General features: G+C 49.2%; 1 protein-coding gene across 1 annotated transcript in view; it reads right to left on the bottom strand.

The window, feature by feature from the left end:
* The window catches only part of ZC3H7B (zinc finger CCCH-type containing 7B), a 40638-nt gene that overhangs the window by 25965 nt on the left and 11889 nt on the right, over positions 1-2784 (bottom strand). The window contains 1 exon segment of the mRNA XM_010010056.1: positions 104-363. Coding sequence (XP_010008358.1) covers positions 104-363 — 260 coding nt within the window.

Raw genomic sequence — 2784 nt, 5'->3', positions numbered from 1 at the left:
TGAAAAAAAGAGAGGGAGCCAGCACGGCAGCACGCATATCCACATGCTCCAAGGACCTATTTGGAACAAAGAAGCAGGGGACCCACGCAGCACCCACTCTTACTAGAGGGTATGGTGACCCTTCAGCAAGGGAGTCCAGGAGGGAGTCCAGTTCTTCCCCAATGATGTCCCCATCTGTGAAGTCCTCCACGCTTTCAGGTGCTGGCAAGGACATGCAGTCTGGAGACTGGAGCAGGCTGGCAGCAGGGAGCGAGGTAGGCAAGCCCTTTGTATCCGAGTCAGAAGACAAAGGGGCCAGCCCCTCACTCACAGGGATGGAGGTGGCCACAGGAGCTGGGAGGCACTGCAGGTCCATAGAGCAGTCTGTGATGAGGGAGAAACAGAGCCAGTCACCTAGGAGAGCCTCTTGCAGGGGGCAAGCAGAGCACAGCTAGGCAAAAATAATATTGTACAACTCCCTCAAATCACAAAAAACAAGTATGCCAGTTTTCTGAGAGGAAAGGCTCTGGTCTGAAGAGTTCCTGTGCTTTCATTTTTGCTCCCAGTCCCTCATAGGTCACCGACAGCTGAAACACTCTAAGGGCAGTGCCCAGACCGACTGTCAGTATTTGGTATGCTTGAACAAAAGCATGTACAGTGCCTAGGAAAAACACAAAACCTGTGGTTGAACAGTTACTGAGTTCACCGTGTCTAGGACTAAAGGCCAGGGGCACATAATCCAATTTCTCTATAACCCACCACCAGGTGTTTTCTTTAATGTTCCTCACTAATGGATTTGGCAGAGATCACTGCCTTCTCTACTCCTTGCAGCTTCGATACCCCAGCTGAAAGCTTGCTTACTCGTGCCCTCTCTAAAACCTCAGGCATCCTAAATGGCAAAAGATAAAAACCACAAAGTCTTGCTGGGAAGGAGTCAGAGATCAGGTGCTCAGACCAGGTTGTGCTACCAGTGGGTCCCCCAAAAAACCCATCAGATTCACTCATCTATCTTCACCCAAGTAAATTCCATGCTCTTGAGTGCTTCCTGATTTCCGCAGGTGAGAGTGTGCTGCCCACACTCCCCCTCAACACCTCAGCAGCAAACATCCCCTTGGGAACTTGTGTGAGCCAGGGTCAGGGCAGGAAAGAAGCAGTGATTTTCCCTAAGGCTTCCTTGCCTCTCCAGTACTGAAATGGTAAAATCTTCCCACCATGCAATATAAACCTCTGTTAAGTGAAGTTAAGGTTACAAACACATATTCTTCACAGAAGAGCATTTTACTCTCAAAAAAAATAAAGGTTAAAAAACCAAAAGAAGTTCAAATGTTAGAAATTTGGAAAATGCAGCGTTACACTTGCGGTTCTCAAACCAAGCACCCAAACTACCTTAATTCTGCCCCTGTGCAGATGTCCTGGAATAAAAGAAAAGAAATAAGACAAAGATGCTACTTGCTCAATCCACACAGCAGAGTCTGCACCATAGCTATGATAGTCTAAGGCTACAAGCAAGGGAAAGTTTGGAAGGAGAGACAATAGCTTTTATTAGAAAGACTGATAAGAATGGGAAAGAAACTAGACAAGCTTCCAAGACATAAATCTTGATCCAGCGAGAAATGCTGCATCCTGTCTATACAAGCTCTGCTCACTCAGCCCTCACAAGAACTCAGCCATCCCTTCTAACTGGGACTGAGTGAGTGAGCTGTGTTGCTGTCCTCTACACCGCATGTTCACTGACTGTGGACTGCGCTGGTGCCCTTCTTAGCTCAGAGGATCAGCAGTTCCTGCAACCCCCCAAGTCCTAAACAAAACAGCAGAGACAACACACACATGCAGGCCCCCTTATCTCTAACCCCACCAGGAGCACACCACCAGTCCCTGCCACCTTTCCTTTGGCTTTTGTTGTGAGTGGTCCACATAGATGAACCACAGCCAAGGTCACTGTGCAAGGCACTGGAGGTAGAGCCGTGACAAAAGGCAGGGAAAGCAGGAGGGAGCAGCAAGGGATAGACACAGGGCCCTCCACACAACCTCATGCATGCAATTGAAGGAAAGTATATGTTGTACCTTATGGGATCCAACACAGGTTTTCAGTGCTGCAGCTGGACACATTCCCCACAGGCAGCAGCAGCTCAAAGGAAGCCTGTAAACGTCCTTAGTTTTGCAGCTGCCCTTCATATCAAGCTCAGCTCCAACCCCAAGCCCCCTTTGCGATGGTTCCTCTCAGCTCATCTCTGGTGCAGATCCCTCAGCTGTGCTCACTAAAACGTAAAGCCATTGAGCTTTCCTTGGTGATGGCCTCACTGCTGGTAGCTCAGCCAGATTTCCCTCAATCCAAAGGGACGGCTTGTGCCTTCCCATTTTTCAGATGTTTAAATCTGGAGTACTGTCAAGATCCCTCCAGGGACAAACAAGAAGTTCAGAACATGCTGGAAAGGACAGGGACATGTGCAGGAGGGAGAAAAAGGGTTCACAATGACAGGGCCCTAAAGAAACCAGAAGTTCACACGTTCTTTGAGGAATGAATGAGGCCCTCTAGTTCCCACTCACACTGGGGAGCAGAGGAAAGAGGCCCTCACACACCCTAAGAGGCCCAACCCCCCGAAAAAGCAGAATGCACAACAAAAAGATAAAGAATGATATGGGACACACACACACAGAGCTCAGTGCACGTGAAGGGCGAGAAAAGCAGGGACCCACAGGTTCCACTACTTTTAAGGGGCAGAGGGGAGATGTCTGCTCTCCTCTCCCTGACCACCCAAACGCTGCCATTCCTTCAGTCACTTCCACCCATTCTCCGCTGTCCAA

The sequence above is a fragment of the Nestor notabilis genome, unplaced genomic scaffold (genome assembly GCF_000696875.1).
Source record: "Nestor notabilis isolate BGI_N333 unplaced genomic scaffold, ASM69687v1 scaffold1330, whole genome shotgun sequence".
In the NCBI taxonomy this organism is placed as follows: domain Eukaryota; kingdom Metazoa; phylum Chordata; class Aves; order Psittaciformes; family Psittacidae; genus Nestor; species Nestor notabilis.
This window is presented reverse-complemented; position numbering and strand designations above follow the sequence as displayed.